At 60.9% G+C, this 17,516-nt stretch overlaps 5 protein-coding genes and 1 pseudogene across 5 annotated transcripts, besides 1 other annotated feature; all 6 read left to right on the forward strand.

Annotated features, from left to right (window-relative positions):
* Window positions 1–1,148: 1,148 nt before the first annotated feature.
* Window positions 1,149–3,206, forward strand: LMXM_14_0170 (conserved hypothetical protein; the record flags this gene model as incomplete). Its single annotated transcript, XM_003873339.1, has 1 exon — window positions 1,149–3,206. One exon carries the CDS (start codon window positions 1,149–1,151, stop codon window positions 3,204–3,206), a length of 2,058 nt encoding a protein of 685 aa, XP_003873388.1.
* Window positions 3,207–4,410: 1,204 nt separating this feature from the next.
* Window positions 4,411–5,841, forward strand: LMXM_14_0180 (annotated as a pseudogene).
* Window positions 4,411–5,841: a sequence feature.
* A 1,269-nt stretch (window positions 5,842–7,110) lies between these two features.
* LMXM_14_0190 (conserved hypothetical protein) lies at window positions 7,111–7,710 on the forward strand (the record flags this gene model as incomplete). The annotated part of the gene is made up of 1 exon (XM_003873340.1): window positions 7,111–7,710. The coding sequence occupies one exon, from the start codon at window positions 7,111–7,113 to the stop codon at window positions 7,708–7,710; it is 600 nt and encodes a 199-aa protein (XP_003873389.1).
* A 1,588-nt stretch (window positions 7,711–9,298) lies between these two features.
* On the forward strand, window positions 9,299–9,871 carry LMXM_14_0200 (hypothetical protein, unknown function; the record flags this gene model as incomplete). Its single annotated transcript, XM_003873341.1, has 1 exon — window positions 9,299–9,871. The coding sequence occupies one exon, from the start codon at window positions 9,299–9,301 to the stop codon at window positions 9,869–9,871; it is 573 nt and encodes a 190-aa protein (XP_003873390.1).
* A 1,645-nt stretch (window positions 9,872–11,516) lies between these two features.
* LMXM_14_0210 (conserved hypothetical protein) lies at window positions 11,517–12,848 on the forward strand (the record flags this gene model as incomplete). The annotated part of the gene is made up of 1 exon (XM_003873342.1): window positions 11,517–12,848. One exon carries the CDS (start codon window positions 11,517–11,519, stop codon window positions 12,846–12,848), a length of 1,332 nt encoding a protein of 443 aa, XP_003873391.1.
* A 1,925-nt stretch (window positions 12,849–14,773) lies between these two features.
* On the forward strand, window positions 14,774–16,138 carry LMXM_14_0220 (conserved hypothetical protein; the record flags this gene model as incomplete). Its single annotated transcript, XM_003873343.1, has 1 exon — window positions 14,774–16,138. One exon carries the CDS (start codon window positions 14,774–14,776, stop codon window positions 16,136–16,138), a length of 1,365 nt encoding a protein of 454 aa, XP_003873392.1.
* Window positions 16,139–17,516: the final 1,378 nt, after the last annotated feature.

A 17,516-nucleotide genomic window follows, 5' to 3' on the forward strand; every position in this document is an offset into this window, starting at 1 on the left:
CTTCTCTCCGTGATTTTCTTCACGGCCTCGATGCCACACCGCCGCACACGCATACAATGTGTGCCGCTCTTCTCCGCCCTCCCTCCTCCTCTGAACACGCCACACACACGCGTAAAACAAAAGACATGTGTATGTATGTGTATAACGCACCGACACATTGTGCATGCAGCCCACACCCGCGACGACTACGTGCTTCGCCTTCTCTCACGCCTCCGCTGTAGCATCGTCAGAACCTGGTGCTATTCGCTTTCTCTGCTAAATCTTACTTCACGCTCACAGTTCGTACATCCATACATGTAAACGCGCAACCCCCTCCCCTCCTCCACCCCACTACGCTCCATTCGTACGGCCCTCTTCCCCTCCATCATCTGTGCGTGCGTGCGTGTGTGGTGTAGAGCCTTTTCAAAAGGCAGTTTCAAGGGTGCGTCCACCCTCCAGAGACAGAAAACCAAGGAAAGACGTATACCGATACACGCAAGCCCCTCCCGCACAGACGAGCATTGCCAACAATACGCGTCGACGAGGACGGACAGACAGACAGACACACGCACGCACACACTGATTCACCAGGTCCATGGGCAGACATATTTGCAGATCTCCTGCTGCGTCTTTCCCTCTCCCTTGCCGCCTCCACCCCTCGAAGAGTTAAAGGCGGTTTGCGGTAGCAGCTCACGCATTGTGGCACCACTCGCATTCATACAAGCGCAGACAACCAGACAAGGTACCCCGTGCGTGCACATCGACCCTCCCCCACTCCTCCTAAGCTGACAAAGTGCCTTTGTTACGTACTGTCGCTGCTGGAGTACGTCGGGCACACGTGCTCCACACACACGCGCGCGCGCGCGCACGACAGCGGCACACAAGCACGCACACAGATATACATGCACATAGAAGAACAGATCTTGTGACAGTTGCGGCTGCTTCTGCTGCAGCGGACAGCGACACATCGCGCAGATACGGAAAGACGCGCTTGACGAGCCACAAACAGAAGCACCGTGTGGAAGACACTGACCACCAGCGCAGTGCTATTTTCATCCCACCCACACACACACACACACCGATCCTGTTCAAATCGGCACAAGTTCATCAGAAAGCGTACTGTGTACGTTGGTCATCTACACGCAGAGAAATCTCTGCCGCAGCGACTCATGCCGCAGCTCCAGCAGCTTTCCACACATCGTGCCGCAGGGTCTGCGCAGCAGCCCATAAAGCACCCACATGCGCAGCAGCCATCCACGGCCCCCCTCCATGCGTCGGCCACACCGGTTCCGAGAGCAGTCTTGTTCAATACCGCAGGCGGGTTTGCGTATCAGGTGATGACCTCAGCTATCGAAAAAGCGAAGGCACCGACAGTGAGTATCTTCACAGTGCGCCGGATTCCAGTCGCCAATTCCCGCGCTCTGTCTCTGCACCTCGCTGCTGCCGCGAGCTGCAGGTTGCCGTTCTGCGTCGTTGAGGGTGGAGTAACATGGAACGATGTGGTGACGACGTTGATGCTGCCTCAGCCGGAGCGACCCCCTTCCCATATGGGTTGGAACGTCCAAGTGCTTGGCCAGGACGTCGACAGCGGCGCCTGGGTCCCCATCACACCCTCTCTATCCTCGCGACTGGAGACGCGTTACTTCCTGTGCACCGATGTCGAGGTGCTGTTTGGGCACTACCAGACCTCCATTCTCTACATGCAGGCAGTTCCGCTGACGGCTGAGACGGCTGGGCCCGACTGGCGCACCCCGTTGCAGCAAAGCTCCGCCACCGGGGCTGCACCGCCTCCCGCGCCCATCAAGGCACCACGTCAAGGGAGTGCGTCCGCGCCGAGCCGCAGCGCCTCACAGCCGCGCGCCAGTGGTGAGGCGCATACCTCATCTGCACAACTCGCAGGCAAAGCGAGGCCTTGCAGTCTGAGTGCCGACTTCGGTCTTGCCGCGAAAACGCCATCGACGCCGCCCCTCCGCCCTCTAGCAGCGCATGCGATGTGGTCGCTCTCCGCCTTTGTGAAACAGCAGGAGCGCTGGGGTCGTCGTTGTCAAGAGTTGCGGCGGCGCGCGGCGGGTGTGACGTCTCGGGAAGCGCTGCAGCAGGTGCGTGAGGAGCTGCGATTTTGCCGTGCCGCTTTTGACGTGGACAGAGCCGCCACACCCACCTGTGCAGACAAGGGTGTTGCCACGTGGGCACTTAGCCTGCTGGAGCACCAGTGCACGACGCTGGTCGACGACGTATATGCCGTGTGCACGGAAGGGCGCAACGACCACCGGTTTCTCCTTCGGCTGGCTCGCAGTCGTCTTCACCGCGCATTTCAGCTGGCTTGCAAGGTCATCCATGTCGCAGACTCGGTGCTCAGCGCTGCCGGGGCAGCAGATGACGCCGGCATCGTCTTGTCAGACTTTCCTCGTGACTGGCTGGCGCTTCTGCTGGCCTCGCTGCGCCTGCGCAGTCTTCGCCACCTGGCTCTGGCGCGCGCCTGCGGGGCTGTGTCGCACGGGCAGTCGCAGTCACCGTGGACGATGGAGGTTCTCGTTGACGAGGCGGTTCAGACGGCCGGTTGGATCCTCGAGGCGCTCTTCAGCATCTGCGAGCGCGGCGAAATACCTGGACTGGCGCAAGCCGCGCTGGCGGAAACGTTGCTGGCATGCACCCTCTCCCTCGCTGAACTGGCCGCCTATCTTTCTACCAACACGTCGCGCCGCTGCGAACTGATGGCAGCGGCAGTGCACCTCTGCCGCGTACGCTTCCAACTTACACGTGGCGACGGTGATGCTCACTGGCTGCCGCAGTGTGTGAGCGATGTGGTGGCCCGCATGCAGACCAAGTTTGGCAGAATACCGCTGACGTCATCGGCTTTTACCGAGTACGCCGCCCTCATTCAACAGCTGCGAGAATCTGCCGAGTGCGCAGAGATGTGCAACAGGGCAGCTGCTGCGCGCGCTGGCGCCCCACCAGCGGACGTCCAGCCAGAACCGCTGCCGCTGGGATATACTGTTACGCGCCTCGCGGCCTCGGCAGCGGTGGATGCGGCTTTTGTGCGCGGCAACACACTGGTGCGTGAACTCCGCCGCACCGCCGCGGCGGTGCAGAGGGCAATTCAGCGGTGCTCGACTGCACCTTCCTCGTGGAAAGACCCGCCACAGTCTCCGCGTCGCCGCACCGCCCCCGAGAGCACTGAGCATTGCCAGACCCGCTCATCGCCACAAGCGTCAGAGGCGACGTAGCCCCTACGTTCAGGTGAAGCGCTGCGCCAAAGGGTGCTCCTGTTCTCGGTGAAAGGCACGCTCCGTCCCGAAACCTGAGTAGGAGCACCGTCTGCTGTGTGAAGGGAATCTGTGCTCGTCTTTAGCGGTTTTCTCTACTCCTCCCGGCCACCTAACCTACTCAGGTGTGCGTGCTGCGCAACCTGTGCTGCTGCTCCTCTCGCGATGGTGCCATGGCACCCATGTCACCGCAATCCTCCCTCAGGCATACACAAGCGCTGTTTCTGTGGGTGCGTCTGTGTGCCGCCGACCCGGCCTGCCTTGTCTTCCTCGTTTCTCCTCTCCGTCTCTCGGCCTTACACCTCTGCCCTTGCTACAGTCATGTCGCGCCCCTCCCCCTCTCCCTCTCTCCATCCCATCCGCAATACCGCACGGACAGCGACGCGGCATCTGTGCATGTCTGCGTGGATCTGCTCAGAACAACGCTCTGCTTCCCTAACTCGTATGGGTCCTCCCGCCCCTCCGTATTCCTTCCGCGTTTTCTTCTGTTCGTGGTTGTTGTCACAGGGCCGCAGCCCTCGTCTGTTGTGGCTTTCCGACGCGCGTGTAGGACTCCTGGCGTCTTTTGCGGCTATGCGCCCTCCGCCGTACCGCGTCACAGAACTCGAATCGTGCGTGTGTCAGCAGACACAGGCAAACGGTGCCACGTGCGCACGTGTGTATATACACGGAGGCAGTTCTGCACACCGCACCGCATCCTTCTCGGTCGCCCGGCTGTGGATGAGGGGTCGCATGCGCTTGGAAGGGTGAAGAGTGGGTGGGCGCACCTTGTCCACCGTGAGCCTACATGTTCGAACACCCGTCACCATCACATCGTCGGTGGACGGCGGATCCTTCACACGCACCCTTTCCTCGCGGGGCGGTGCCGCACTTCTCCGTTACTCCCTCTCTACTCCTCCCCCATGTCGGTCTCTCCTTGTAATCCCATTGGTGTGTAGTGGTACACCACAGAGAGGTCTGCACGCACGTCGCTCACACTACTACGCAGCAAGTCCGCCCGCTGTGCACACACGACACCTCTATCGCTCTTCTCCGCTGACCACCCGCCCACCCACCCCTACCCCACCCACGCCTCAGCGACACCTTGGAGGCGTACGAAGAGCTGAAGCAGCTGCATCTAAAACTGCACAACCTGCGGCACCTTCTTGCCCTAGGTGAGTGGGACATGCAAACCATGATGCCGCCGAAGGCCGCGACGGCCCGCGCGAACGCGCTTGCGGAGCTGGAGGTGCACGTGCACCAGCTTCGCACAGCGCCGCGCGTTGCGCTCCTGTTGAAGGAGGCGCTGCGTGTTAAGGATGAACTCGCCGAGGTGGACCGCGCGAACCTCCGCGAAATGGTGCGCCTGCACGAGCTTGCGTCGCAGCTGCCGGAGGAGCTGCTGCGGCGCAAGACGCGGCTGGCAACGCTGGCGCAGCAGCTGTGGGTGAAATGCCGCGCGGAAAACGGCATCGCTGCGTGGCTGCCGACGCTGCAGGAGCTGGTGGACCTCAAGCGCGAGGAGGGCCGCCTTTGAGCCGGCACGAGCGGGAAGTCCCCGTACGACGCGCTGCTCGGCGCCAACGAGCCCGGGATGACGGTTGCGAAGCTAGACGCAATCTACGCGGATATCAAGTCGTGGCTGCCGGCACTGTACAAGGAGGTGCTGGAGAACCGAAAGGACGTGGACGCGAGCCTCACTGAGCTGCAGACGCCGATCGCGGAGGAGAAGCAGGTTGCGCTTGGCCGGCAGCTGATGACGGACGTGTGGAAGTACGACTGGGGCGCGGGCCGCTACGACGAGTCGCCGCACCCATTTGGTGAGATGGTGAAGGAGGACGTGCGGATGGCGTACTACTGGTCGCCGGACAACTACACCAAGTGCCTGCTGGTGACAATCCACGAGACAGGCCACGCCAAGTACGAGCAGAACTGCGGGCCGCGCGAGCTGCTTGGGCAGCCGGTGTGCGAGGCGCGATCCGGCGGCATCCACGAGACGCAGTCACTGCTGGCCGAGAGGATAGCCAAGTCCGCTGCGTTCGCCGAGTACCTGACACCGCTGCTGGAGCTGCACCTTGGCGCGCAACCAGGGCTGACTGTGGAGAGCGTGCGCAAGATCAACCAGCTGGTGAAGCCGAGCTACATCCGAGCCCTTTCGGACGAGGTGGGTTACTCTCTCCACGTGATCCTGCGCTACGAGATCGAGCGCGACCTGATCGAGGGGCGCCTGGAGGCGGTGGACGTTCCGCGGGTGTGGAACGACAAGATGAAGGAGTACATGGGCCTGGAGACGCTTGGGCGCGACGACCTCGGGTGCCTACAGGACATCCACTGGGCTGCCGGCTTCTGGGCGGGCTTTCCCGCCTACACGATCGGCGCCATCGGCGCTGCGCAGCTCATGGCGACCATCCGCCAGCAGTTGGGTGACGACGTCGTGACGCAGTGCATCCGCACGGGCCACATCGACCCCATCTTGGCCAAGCAGAAGCAGATGATCTGGGACATGGGCTGCCTCCTCGAAATGGACGAGCTGCTTATCAAAGCAACCGGCGAGCCGCTGAATCCGCGCCACCTGCGCGAGCACCTGGAGCGCCGCTACCTGCGCCATGAGGACTGAGGAGTGGAAGCACTGCTTGTTGCCGTCCTTTGAGCTTACATTCTGCTGACTGGTCCCCTCCCCTTTCCCTGCCAACATCCACGATCCCCGGCCTCACCGTGTGCATGGCACTTCTCCTCCACATACGCCCACGCAGGCTCTTTGTGCGTTCCCCCTACCCGCCGTGCTCCGACACAGCTGTGAGAGCACGCGCGACATTGGCGCCTCAATGGAGGCGCGTGGTGCTCTATGCAACCTCGTATGTGTGTGCGCTTTTATGCTCCCCCCCTCCTCCCCCTCGAGATGACATCGGCAAACCTCCCCGTGCCCACGGTCGCAGGCGGAAGGAAACGGTCATGTTTTGTTGTCTTTTGTTCTGATTTTCCAGTGTACGAACGCCGCAGTGCGCGTGTCTGTGCGTGGGCCGGTGTGGCAGAGACGACACGCGCAGGCACGCGCTTACGCAGACGTCGGCACGTTTTCCTTCGTCACTTTGACCAATGCCTTCTATCGCTCTTATGATTCTGTTCTGAGACGATGCACCGCCGCCTCACCGCAGGCGATCTGCTGCGCCGGGTCACTCAAACGTCTTACATCCACTCCGCTTTTATATACTATTTCCGTCCCACGCACACCGACACACACACACACCAGTGGGTGGGCCCCTCGAAGAAGAGAGACACCAAAAACGCGGCTGCGGTCCCTCACACTGTTGATGTGCCGCTTCGCTTTCGCCGCGCCTCACGTCCTGAGCCACTCTCCTCCTCTCTTCCCTGTCCACCACGGCTGCTGTCTTTGCCGCTGCTGTTCTGCAGCACGGTGGCACCAGCGTGGCTGCCTTGAACCTGGAAATCCGCCAAGTGGTGGTCCTGAATGGTGTTTTGACGTCCTACGCAGCCCCTCCCCCTCCAAAGGTCCGCTTGCTGCAGCCGTTTCACATCCCGTCTGCCACCTGGGACTCAGCAGTTGGAGGATTCGCCGCGCACTCTACCACGCGTGCAAGCTTGAACATATAGTCGCGCCTGCCAACTGTACGATTATGCGCATCGCATGGGCGCCGTCCCTCCCTCTCCCCCCTTCCAGAGAGCTGCCAGCTCAGTTGAAGCATTCACCACTCCCCCACACCTCACCTGCACCCTCTTCTCTCTCCTCCTCGCCCTCGCACACGTGCGTGGACACATAACGCGACTTCCGAAGTTGCTCTCTCGCCCACACCCACGCCCACACCCATTTGCCTTAAAGCTTCGCGCCCTCCTCCTCGACAGCCTTCATTGTATCCAAAACAGAGAGATGACAGACATCGACATCAAGACGTACAGCGACGACGCCTCGCTCGGGAAGGTGGCGCCGGCGATCGAGTCGGCACACCCCATCAAGGGCGAAAAAATCGCTATCACGGAGGAGAAGGTCTACGTGTTGTACTTCTTCAACACCTTCTACCGCGGCGCTGATGTTTGCAACGACGAGTTCACGGCGCTGTCGGAGGATATGGTGGACAAGGCCGTTTTTGTCGCCATCAGCACGGACGCCGACATCGCCAAGACCGAGAAGTACCTGGGGAAGGAGATCATTGATGAGAACACGAAGAAGCGCCTGCGTCTGGATCCGTTCCACATCTGCTACGACGAGGGCAAGGCGATCAGCAAGAGCTACGCGGAGGTGTCGAATCTGTCCGTGATGTCGTGCCCCATGGCCTTCGTTGTCAAGAATGGCAAGATCGCGTGGCGCCAGCAGTTCCTGCAGACCCACACCGTCAATCATTCTAACTTCCGCGCGCAGCTATCCCACGTGCTGGCTGGTGAGGAGCTCGAATCTAACGGACCTCGCCCGAAGGTGGAGATTGAAGAGGAGGAGGCAGAGGGCATGGATGGCGATATGTCTCTGTTCTAAGAAGGCGAAGTCGCACATATCCCCCAGCGCTCCCTTCACTGCACCGTAAGATGGGTTGGAGGTCGTGTGCGGCTGTGTGTGTGTGTGTGTGTGTGTAAGACGAGACATCTCGGGCTGTCTGGGGGTGCGTTTGATGTCATGGCAGAATGAGCATCTTCGCTCTCACTTCAACGTGCTCAGCATCGACACACGTCTGCCACCTCCCCTCCGCCTGGGCATGTGCGTGAGCGCCTTCCTGTATCAAAGCAATGATGCCTAAGACGTGCAAAAGGAGAAGCAGCGAACCGGCAACGAACCTACCAACGCCAGGCGAAGAGAATCTATCAACAGGTGAGCTCAGCGGGACCAGGAGGGGGGGGGGCAAAAGTGGCACAGCGTGGGCGTGCGTGTGTGTGGGATGGTGAAGACTGTGTACGCGGCTCTCCAAGCAGCGGACCAAGCGCTCCCTCCCTCCCTCGTTTTCCTCAGCAAAAACATGTGCGGACACCAATGGAGCCCACGTGCTTGGTGGAGGAGAAGGGGGGAGAGAGTTCCTCAACGTCACTGCATGCTCACGTGCATGGGTTGTGCCCCCCTCCCCCCTCTCTGGCGTGCCAATCATCCCACGGTCGGGTCGCTGGTGTGTCCTCCTCACCCTTTCTCGCCTGTTTAACGCTGTCTTCGGCTGTTTTTCGTTTCTTTTTTGTTTTTGTTTTCCGCATGTGCCTGTGTTCTGACGGTTATGTGACGGGATGAGCGCCCCTCCCTCCCTCTCCCTCTCCCTGCACACGCCACGCTTTTGAAGACGAGTGCCAATATCAGACGCTGGCAACTCTGGAAGACGCAAAGGGCTCGCCGAACACATTTGTGAAAAAGAATGTTAAGCGTATCGAACACCGATGCAACGGGAAGAGGAAGTGAGCGCGCGAAGGAGAGAGGTGAGCGTATAAAGACGGGCACGCGGAAACAGGAAAAGGATGCCATTCCCGCACACACGTGGATGCGCACGAGTGTTTTGGTGTGCGTCTGTCAGCGGGTTTGTATGTCTGCGTCCCAGCACCTGCTTGCCTCCCACTCCGCATCTCCCCTCCCTTGAGCAGCACCTAGGCTGATCAGCGCAGTCAGGGGGGTGCAAGTGATGTGTATGCAAAGTAGGTGCGGAGGACGCATCGCCGTGCAGCCGGTGAGGCTGTTCGTGTAGGCGTCACGGCGCCACCTTCTCTACCTCACCTCTCTCTCCTGCTCTTTTCTGCGCTCCTATTCGTCCACTCTCCGCCCCTCCCCCCCCCCACCCGCCACACACACACACACGCACATCACACACATCACTCATCACCCTTTCTCCGATGCCAGGCTTCATGCAACGGCCCGATCATTCGAAAAGGGTCTCTGCGTCGATTCTCACGATCAAGCCTGAGCCCCATCAAGGCAGCACCACTGTCGAAGGCACAGAGACACACGGGCCAGCCGTGAACTGCCGTACTCCCATCTTAGGCGAAGCAGCCGGAGAGTATCTGTCTGCGCGCCCACACCTACAGTCACGTATACCCTGCTTGGCCAAGTACAGCGAGCGCACCCCGCATCCCTCCCCGCACCTTCCCCGGTGGAGATGGACTCGCAGGCGCCTGGCGGAGATGTCATTGACGAGGCGACAGTGGCCGTCCTCCCTGAGCACGGTCTCGTATTTTCCGAAATCCGGCAGATGCAGCTGCAGCTGTGCAAGCCAAAACTTCTGCCCATCAAGTCCTACTCGCTGGAGAAGCTCGAGAAGATGGAGAAAAAGTTAGCACACGAGGCGAAGGAGAAGCGCGACGCGAACCGTGCACAAAGACAGGCAGCGCTAGTGTGGACATCGCCAGACTTCACGGCTGGTGGAGGCATCGAAACCATCCCTGCACCGGCACTGCCAGTTACGGCGGTGCCAGCATCTCACCCGAAAGTGGCGTCGACACCATTGCGAAACGACTGTGCCACGCCTCCCTCTGCGGCCCCTGCTGCAGCCGTGTCGGCCTCGTCGAGAAGGGCAGCGTCACAGGAGACGTTGAGCTTCACAACGGCCCACATGGAAGAGGAAGCCTGTGCCGACGCTCCCATGAGTGCACCAGAGCGCAGCTCGCGGATCTCGTCCTCAACGGAGGTCTCCTCTTCCTCTTCTTCTCCCTCGGCGTCTACGGCAGACTAAACGGAGAGCCATGCGGGTGTACGCTCAACGGAAGAGCCCTTTCTCGATGGATGCGATCACGCCTGCGGCCACTCCTGAGAGATGGGGGAGAGGGTGGCTGGCTGTTTCAACAACAGCATACGAAAATGAAACAAGTTCCACTCTCGCGCGCGCTCTCTATCGCGTGTACCTTACTTTACGGTGCGGCGGTGTGTTCAATGACCTCAGCCCCTTGTTGTACGCCTTTACACCCCACCATCTCCTCCTCGCCTCGCTCGCTACTCCTTCTTGGGCACCACCTTCGCCTCTCTCCCTCGCTCCTGCATTCACAACACCGCTGTCCATCCATCAACATCTCCTCACGCGTACGCACCCAGGCACACTCACAGACAGACATGCACGCAAACAGGGGCCTCCGGCCTATTGCCCCCTCCGCTCACCCTTGACTCAGCCTCTTCGACGTTGTCGCCTTTTGCGTCGCCCGCGGATGTAGTGCACGACATCAGCCGCCGTGTTGGATGCCTTCATGACTGCATTCCTATGGCACTCTTACGTCGCATCCTTTCGTGCCCTCTCTGCCCCCTCCCCTTCGTGCGCGCATCGGGGTATGTTCAGGCTCGCTCGCCGTGCGCTTAGCCCTTCCTCCTGCATCTACCTTATGTCTCCTCTTTTCGCCTGTCGCGGGAGGGAGGGAGGAGTGGGAGGGGTGGGCGCTGGTGATCTTTGCTTCGTCGCTTCGCTCGTGCGCGTGTGTGCATGAGTTTGAGGAAGGGAAGAAGAGAGTGCGCAGGCTGCTCCGGGCGGAGGACGCGGCTGCTGGATACCCACACCCCTCTCCCTCCCTCTCCCTCTCTCTCACAGCATATCCTTTTTCACTGTTGTTCTCTGCTGCGCGGTGTCCGCCGTCCTCCTCCTCTCGCGCGCCTTCGCGTCTTGCCTGCAACGCTTCCTTTTCCCCAGCATCAACGTTCACCTTTGCTGTTGCCCGCCGCACCCATCCATCCGAGCGCGCTTGCGTTCACGCCCTGCCGCAGCCGCCGCCCCTCCCCCCCCTTTTCCACGTGCTCTTGTCCGGCGTACTTTGCCCATCTGTCTGTGTGTGTGTGCCCACAACTGCCCACCGTCAAGTGGGAGGTCACGGCGCCGTCGTCCGATACCCCAAACCACAACGAGACCGCAGTCCTTTTGGTGTCTTCGAAGCTCGAGGAGGATGGCAGCGGCGAGACCAGCCAAAACACGCCAAGGGTATGTGGGTGGTAGAAGTTGGAGGGCAGCTCTGGCTCTCGTCCACCCACCCACCCCCTCACCGGCCCTCCACCCATTCTATCCTGTACTCCGACGGCCATTGATGCCTTTGGAGTCAAGGCTGGTTCTTTCACTGGCGGTGCCATGATCTGCGGCCCTCGCCCGCTGACGCACACCTCGCCACCTTTTCTCATGTCACACGCCCCAATCGATACCTGTCCCCCCTCCCATTGGTAATCTTGGTATTCTCTGCTTCTTCACTCTCCCTCACCCTCTTCTCCGCACCCATGCGCATGCACGTGCACGCATCAGCGCCTCTGTCAGCGCTTTCAGCAGTCGCCGCAGCTCCCGCTCGGTGGATCGAACGCTTTGGAAAAAGAGTCGTCGTCAGCAGCGCACGCACACACGCGTGTACTTGGCCATGTACGACGATGTAGAGACGCGTCGGCGCGAGGAGGCTCACCAGCACGCTGCGGCGTCTTTGATTCAGCGGCGATGGCGCGAGCACACGGAGCGGCGCGGCTTGGAGCAGGACGCCGCGCTCCGTGGCACGTGCGGCAATAACGTGCTGCTGGTCGCCTCTAATATGTTCGGCGACGCGGTAGTGAGCAGAGGAGGCGAGACTGATGATGCCATCCCGCCGCTGAACAGCGATGGCTTTGATGATCTTGCGCAAACAGTACATACGCCAGAGGAGAAGCGCCGAGCGTGTGTGGAGGAGTACCGCGCTCTCCTTTCGAAGCGCAAGGCGTTGCTCGAGAACAACCTGGCCTACCAACAACTGCTGTCCCGTCACTACGCGGACCAGCGACGCCGCAACGGCGAGGACGATGTGGCACAGCTCACAACACCAGATGCGGAGGCAGCGTACTGGGCCCTCGTGCGCCAGGTAGCAGAGGAGCGACAGCGTGTGGCGGCACGGAGCGCCGCTCTGAAGAAGGACCTCGAGCTGCAGCGGCAGCGCTACGAGCCTATCATGGAGGAGGCCACCATACAGGAGCGGAACTTCCAGCAGTACATCCAGGAGCTAGCGGCGAGCGTGCGCTTCATGCGGTCAAACAGACCAATCCCAAGCGAGGCGATCGAAAAGTACGTTGAGCTGGAGGCGGCGCAGCGCGGCGCCATCCAAGCCTCTCGCGTGCGCTACCTCCAGCTCAGAAATCGCCTACTGCGGCTGCGGCGGGCGGCCAAAGGAGGCGCAGCACTGTCCTCATCCGCGTCCGCCGCAACGGCGGCCGTCACCGGGCAGGATGGTGAGGAGTCTAACGCCGCCAACCACCACATGTTCCTCATCGACTTTGAGCAGCTCAAGGTGGAGAACACGAGCCTCAACGAGAAGATCGAGGAGCGATCCGAGGAGGTGCTGAAGCTGCGCAACAAGGTCACGAATACCATCCACATTGCCACGCATGTGCGTGAGAAGTTGGACTGCGTGCGGGCAGAGAACGCCGAGCTGCGTCAACATGTCGCGAGCACGGACGAGGAGCTTGGTGGCGCGCGTGATCAGCTGGCGAAGTCAAAGCGGCGCCGCGATGCGCACCTGCGCGCCAATACACGGATGAAGGAGCGCATGCCGCTGGTCGGCTCGCGCGATCTACTGATGGACTACGAGAAGCGCAAGGCTGTCATCTACAACTACCGCACCCGCTTGGTGCAGCTGACGGACCGCCATAAGGAGTTGACGGACAGCATCAAGAAGGAGGAGTCCACCATCGTCTCTCTCAAGCATGAGCTCAGTCACTACCCACGGTGAGGCGGTGCGCACATGTGGGGAAGGATGCACATGCGGGGCCCTTCCACCAGCGTCCACAGCGGACCCCTAACACGTGGCAAGGGGGACCGTGTAGACCACCCGATGTGCATCAACGCACTTTTTGAGTAGGCTCCTTTATCGTCACTCTCGCTTGCCGCCTTCTCGTTTCGTCCTCCGCCCGGCGACCTTCCCGGATGTGTGTATGTGTGTGTGGGGGGGGGGGCCTGTCTTGCGCAGCGGCGTGGTGTACTTTGCGTACGGGTGTGAGGGCAGAGGCGGAAGGGGCAAGGCGTCGGCCAACTCCGCGTGGGCGTGTTCCTTTTCTATGTACTACCCTTGTATGGGTTCCTCGTGCTTGACGATGTATCAGCCCAGCTCAATGCAGAAAAAAAGGGAGCGCGTGGGAGCGTGCCGAACACAACGCTGCACCGTGCAGAGAGACGGACAAAGAGGTCCGAGAGGCGACGTAGTGGTGGGGTGTGCTTCTCTTCCGCCTCACTCACACGCCTGAGCAGGCAGATGAGCGACGGTAAACCAATGCACAAGGGCCGATGGTGACAATGAAGCTCAATCACACACACACACACACACACACACACACACATCTATGGCGCCTTCATTGTGTGCGCAGTTAAGTGTGGCGTGACCTCGTATCTAGCCGGAGAGCTTCTTTGCTTCTGCTCGGGCGCGTGTGCGAGTGGCCATGCCGTGAATGTTTCGATGTCCCCCCACCCACTCACCCACCCAACGTCGTTATCCCTTCCATCTCTTCCATCTCGCAAGCTTGACTGCTTCTCCATATTGCTGCAGATCCCCCTTTCCCCCACGCATCCCTCCGCCCTCCCTACCGCCCCCGCCCTCATCACTGACACCCGCCCCGCCTCTATTCCTTTCGTTTGCGTGTATTCGCTTCGAGGCGCCAAACAGCTCACACAACGCACTCTCTGTTTCGCTCCTGCTCTCCCCTCCCCCCTCCTTTATCTCTCTCCCTCTCTCTCGCTGCACCTGTCACATCATCCACAGTGTGTCAGAGGTCAGAAGAGGGCGCAGACACACGCACACGCACACACAGAGCATCGTGTGAAACTCGTGAAGTTCACTGTGTATCTTGCGACCCGTGCATGTGTGCTGTGGTTGCGTAGGTGCTCACCACACATTCGCATCTTCGCCCACATCGTCCCCCTTCTGTGTTGTTTTTATTTTTTGGGTGCCTGCGTCCGCGTATCGCTTGACCGCTCACCTTCTCCCGGACCTCCGCTCTTTTATACACTCCTGCGCACGCAGCCACACGCACACACACGGACACGCGTGCATCTGTTGCGTGCCGCTCAAACTCTCTCCCCCTCCCCCCGTCTCTGTGTCTGTAGTTGTCTGTCTCGTAGTCGTTTCGCCTGCCCTTGCTGCTTCTGGTTTCTCTCCCTCTATCTCTGCGCTTCGCATCGCCATCTCGCCAACCAGCAGTGCCTCGATCGTATCCTGGGGGAAGGGGACGAATTTGGCCTCGAGCACTGTCCGCGTTCATCAGCGCACGTTCCAAAGGACTCCCCCCCCCCTAGACTGTCGCTCGTGCAATCATGCTGTCCAACAATGCTAACCCTTTCGAGGAGGAGTACCAGCGAACCGCTGCGCCTGCTCCGCGGCCGCCTGCCACCAGGTCTTCAAACGCATCTGCCGGTGATGTTAAGGTGCCGCTCCCCCAAGCACAGAGCCCCCCGCCGCCACCACAGCCGCCCCAGTCGACGGCCGCCAACACAAGCACCGGCTGCGATGTGACGTCTTCAGACTCCATTTTTGCCGCCCCACCCGCGTCGCTGTCGGCGCCGTCGGCAGCGGAGAGCGAGCCCTCCCTCGCGCCACACACGCACACCCCCGGCCGCGTCGTCCTCGCCCGATTCCGGATAGACGCCGCCTTCAAGGGCAACGAGATGATGCGTCCCATCACATACTTCCCGATCACCACGGAAATTCTCGCGGAGAACGACGCGAGCTTCACCGTGCCGGATGTCCCGACCAACGCGCCGCATCTTTCCGGCATCGACATCGGCGTGCGACGCAGCGACTGGTCTCGCGGCAACTCGGCGAGCGTGGATCGGCGGTACAGCGAGGTGGTCGATCTGCGAGAGCTTCTCACGTACCAGTTCCCCACACTCATCATGTCGCCGCTGCCGCGTAAAAGCAGCGTCAGCGACATTGAAACCTACTTCAGCGCCTCGGACGCCTTCGCGGCGCAGCGCCATAACCTCCAGTTTTTCCTCAACGAAATTGCGTGCATGCCGGAGGTTATCTTCTTCTCCGAATGGGTAGCACCGTTCTTCCTGGACCCGCGTGACACCTTCGAGACCGGCACGCTGTTGCGCATGCGCGCCGCCCTGCGCGACCTCCGCCTCGCCACACACCCCTTCCGGGAGTGCAGCAAGCGGCACCGAAGCTTCACCGAGTACACCGCAAACAAGATTGCGGCCAAGTCCAGCAGCCTTGTGCGGTCCGTGGCCGGCTTCTTCTTCAGTTCCAAGAACGACGACACTGCGAACGACGGTCGCGGCGGCGATGGGCACCCCAATGGCGGCGGCAGCGTGCCGGTGCCAACGTCGTCGTCGTCGTTCACGTACGACTGGACGTACCTGCCACCCTCGGCCAAGTCAGATGCCTGTGCGTGGGTGCGGGTGTGCGAGCAACTTGCCCGTCGCCAGCAGGCACTGAAGGCGTCAGCGCGTTCGTTTGAAAAGTATCTGGCTGCCTTGGCGCACATGAAGGACGCGCAGCTGAAGGTGGCACAGTCCTTCGAGAACTACGAGCACACGCTTCGGTCCAGCCCTGTGCTTGACGCTCTTGGCGGCGAGTACCACCTCGCAGTCAGCATGATCGACGCCGTTACGCAGAAGGAGCGGGAGTACATTGAGCGCAAGTATCTGAACATGTGCCTGCGGCTGGGGTTCGAGGCGAACTTAATCGATGCGGTATTAGACGCGGTGGATGTGGTGCTGGGTCAGTACCAGTTTCTCTCCAGCCCCCAGCTCATGAATACGCGTGACCGCACACATGAGGAGGCGCTGCTGTACACCCAAGCTGTGAGCCGGGCACTGCTCGCGGACTACCGTGACCGGTACAAGTTCTTCTACGAAAAGCGTATGCGCAACTTGGTGCGGGAGCAGGTGGCCCGACCCGCTATCGAATGCGCCGCTGCTGTGCAGCAGGTCATGAAGGGCTCTGAGTTGCTGCGCGTGGTGCAAGACGCCCTTTTCACGGAAGTGAATCCCACCGCAAGCTCACCGGCAGCCGCTGCTGCGTAGCGTGGCTCTAGCGCCGCAAAAGGTGTTGGCGCAGTAGCCGCAAGAGGGAGATAGAGACGCTTGACGGTGGCACATCGCCAGATCAGCGGTACGGTCTTTGTGCACTCCCGGCGGCGGCGGCGGCGGTGGTGGTGGTGGTGGTGGTGGTGGGCCGCATTGTGCACTCTTCAACGAGATAGGCACATAGAGTAGAAACGCCCTCGTGGGTCCACCCCTCCCCCCTCCCTCTCTCTCGCGCACTGCGAAGGTGTCAGCGGCTGTCTTGTGGGTGCGACTTTCACGTGTGGAGTGCGCCACAAGTGCTTTGCTTTGTTTCGCTTGTTATGCTCGCCCGTGTCAGCGTCCTTTGCGTGTCTGTGCACCGCCGTGCGGACCGGCGGCTCCGTTAGTGGGGTTGCTGAGTGACTACCGGGGGCATCAGTGGGGAGTGATGGATGCGGTGTTGGTGCTGTTACTCGGGCACTTCACCGGAGTCCATCCCGTCGGCTCTCGCCCTCAGCGCTCCCGCCGCCTTTTGTTTGTTCGTTCTTCACTCTGCGCGCATTGCTGGCGTCATGGCCTTCTTCGATGTTGTGTCTGGAGGGTGGGACGTGCGTCTGCTGGTGTGTGGCGTCTTCTCGTGAACCTCTCTGTCTCGGTGGTTCCCGAGACTTGCCGCTGCTGCTGCGGGTGACGTGTGCTTCGTCCATCTCTCCACCCATCTCAGTTTATCGCGTGCCTCTCTCTCTCTCCTCCCTATCACGCTGACTTGTGCTCGCACCGTGTACCACCGCTAATGGTAAGTTGGCGCTTGTACGGTGTGTGCGTGGATTTTGCACTGGGCTGCCTCTTCGCAGTGCGTGCGGCGCAGGAAAGGCGAAGGTGGAGGCAGTATCGGATCTGGCTCTGTCGTGAAAGCCGGTAATGGCCCGACCATCTTTTGCTCTCCCAGGCGTCCTCTGTGCTCCTCCTTCGAGCACACGGGCACTGCAAATGCACCTCACCTTTTCTTCGCCCCTTCCTGTTGTTGCTGCGGCTTGCTGGTTGTCTTCCCGTTGCCGTTGTTTAGGCCCCTCACCCCCCCCCCTCTCCACCGCACTGCTTCGCCTCTCGCTCTTCCCGAGCGTATATTCCGGCGTGCCAGTGCAGGCGCGCGTATGCTCGTGTATTTCCTGTGCGCTTTCTTTCGGTGTGTCGTCCGTTTTCATGTTCCGACCTCAACGGAGAGAACGAAACAGCAAACCTGGAGCACACTCACCAGTGTGTGCGTGGCTGTGCGTGGGGCAACACTCGAAACTGCGATGCCCACTCAGCACCCACATGATCCAAGTGCCGTGTGCTGAGGCTGGCGTTGGTGAATATGGAAGAGGTGGAGATCGCGCTGGGCCTGCTCCGCCGC

Source organism: Leishmania mexicana, chromosome 14 (genome assembly GCF_000234665.1).
Source record: "Leishmania mexicana MHOM/GT/2001/U1103 complete genome, chromosome 14".
NCBI lineage: Eukaryota > Euglenozoa > Kinetoplastea > Trypanosomatida > Trypanosomatidae > Leishmania > Leishmania mexicana.